Source organism: Alligator sinensis, unplaced genomic scaffold (assembly GCF_000455745.1).
Source record: "Alligator sinensis unplaced genomic scaffold, ASM45574v1 scaffold138_1, whole genome shotgun sequence".
NCBI lineage: Eukaryota > Metazoa > Chordata > Crocodylia > Alligatoridae > Alligator > Alligator sinensis.
This window is the reverse complement of record NW_005841862.1, coordinates 3,396,494-3,398,202: the sequence shown is the minus strand read 5'-3', so window position 1 is coordinate 3,398,202 and position 1,709 is coordinate 3,396,494. Positions and strand designations below refer to the sequence as shown.

The window sequence follows — 1,709 nt, the reverse complement described above, 5'->3', positions numbered from 1 at the left end:
TCCCTAGCTGCTGTATTTCATGACTCTGATTCTGTCTTTCAGCACGTACAGGGGTTAGTCATGGCAGGCGACATCTTCATGCTGATGAGAGGCCTGGCTAAGCTGAGCAAGGCAGTCGTAGAAACCCAAGCAGGACAGCTTCGGCAAGTTTTCCTTGGTGGTGATGCAGCTGCAATTGCAAGGACGTTTCAGGCCACTGCTGAAGAGCAGTTTAGTGCTGCCATGGGGAAAATGCAGGTAAGGAAACCTTCTTGGGTGTGTCACTCCCTGTAGGTAGTTGGCTTCTTTCCTTTATTGACAGTGTATGTGAAAGAAATCTTTGTCTAGCAGGTGATGTGCACAGAGGGGATTTACTAGGCATGCAACAAATTCTGCCAGCACTGTATCAAATGAGTTTTTGATGTTACCTCAGGGTAAATTCACACGGTAACTCCAAGGGTGTTGAAGGACTTTATCTTAAATCAACAATATCCAAATAGCAGTTTTGCATTTTTTTTTTTGGTTTTTGTGTTGGGGCTCCACCTTTTACACTTTTTTTTTCTCTGGCTCATTAAAATCTGACACTTTTGAATGATTTGTTCACAATCCAACTGGAGTGTTGGGTGCTTGTTTGCGCAATTGAGTAAATGCGGTGGGCACCAAAGTGCCTGATTCTGTTCACAGAGGAGGGCTGAAAATGGATGAATGCTTTGAAAGCAGTCCTGCTACAAGCTGGCAAGGTATTGATCTTGGCGTGTCCCAAGTAGGAAGATGCGACTGGGAGGCCTGCCATTAGACCTGCCAGTCTGAGCAGCAAATATTTGGATGCTCTTTAATTTTCCACCTGAGTGGTCCATTAAATGGGGCCAAGCACTTCGGTCATAATGGACCTGTTCTTTCATAAGGGTTACACAATGGCATGAAAAAGGGGAAAAAACTGAAGATCATCTAGTGCAGTGGATAAATATCCAGTCATAATTTTTTTTTGTCCCCTCTTAGAGCTGTTTTCTGAACTCTTTGTATTGTGGTGCAAAGGAGCCCCTGTCATGGACCAGAGCCCTGTTGTGTGTGGTGCCATGCAAATAACAGAAATGGAAGATCATGCCCTGAAGTCTGCAGATGTTTCATTAGCTCAGGAGCTGGCAACCTTTTTCAAGCCACATGTCAGAACAGCCATGCCCCATTCTGGTGCAGGCTGGAGAACTTTGTGCGGGAGGGCAGGGTGTTTGTTCTTTCCCTGCATCTCCGTTGGAGCCATGCAGCTGGGACCCGTGTCCGTGCCACCACTGCTTCTCCCAGCCCTTTGCTCCCTGGCTGCAGTGTAAGTGCAGCTTCTAGTTGACGGAGAGCTGTGTTGCCACCAGGCAGCTGGAAGTTGCTTTCATGCTGTTTCTGCTTTTTCCTGGCCCAGTCTACTCTGCTCCCAACCTACGCTGCAAGAGGCATATGTGGGAATGAAAAAAATGTTCCCTGCAATGCAAATTAGTGGTGCGGGGGCAAAATTAGACCCCATATCCAAGGGTCGAAAAAATCTGCAGCGGGAAAAAAGCAGGGCAGGACGTGGTCCTGGACCATGCCCTGAGGCAACCAGAGGCTAGGTCCTCCACAGAGATGCTCTGGTAGCCGCCAGAATGTCTCTATGGTTGGCCCTTGACCTGGTGCTGAAGCCCTGCCTGTGCAGAGCAGGCAGCATGCCAGCCGCAGGGAGCTGGACTGGGGGAGGGAGGTTG

General features: G+C 48.6%; 1 protein-coding gene across 1 annotated transcript in view; it reads left to right on the top strand.

Annotated features, from left to right (window-relative positions):
- Positions 1 to 45: 45 nt before the first annotated feature.
- Positions 46 to 1,709, top strand: part of COQ8A (coenzyme Q8A) — a 43,751-nt gene continuing 42,087 nt past the window's right edge. Inside the window, exon 1 of the mRNA XM_006016556.3 lies at positions 46 to 237. Within this exon, the coding sequence (XP_006016618.1) occupies positions 61 to 237 (177 nt within the window). The 5' untranslated portion in view covers positions 46 to 60. The remainder of the gene's footprint in view (positions 238 to 1,709) is intronic.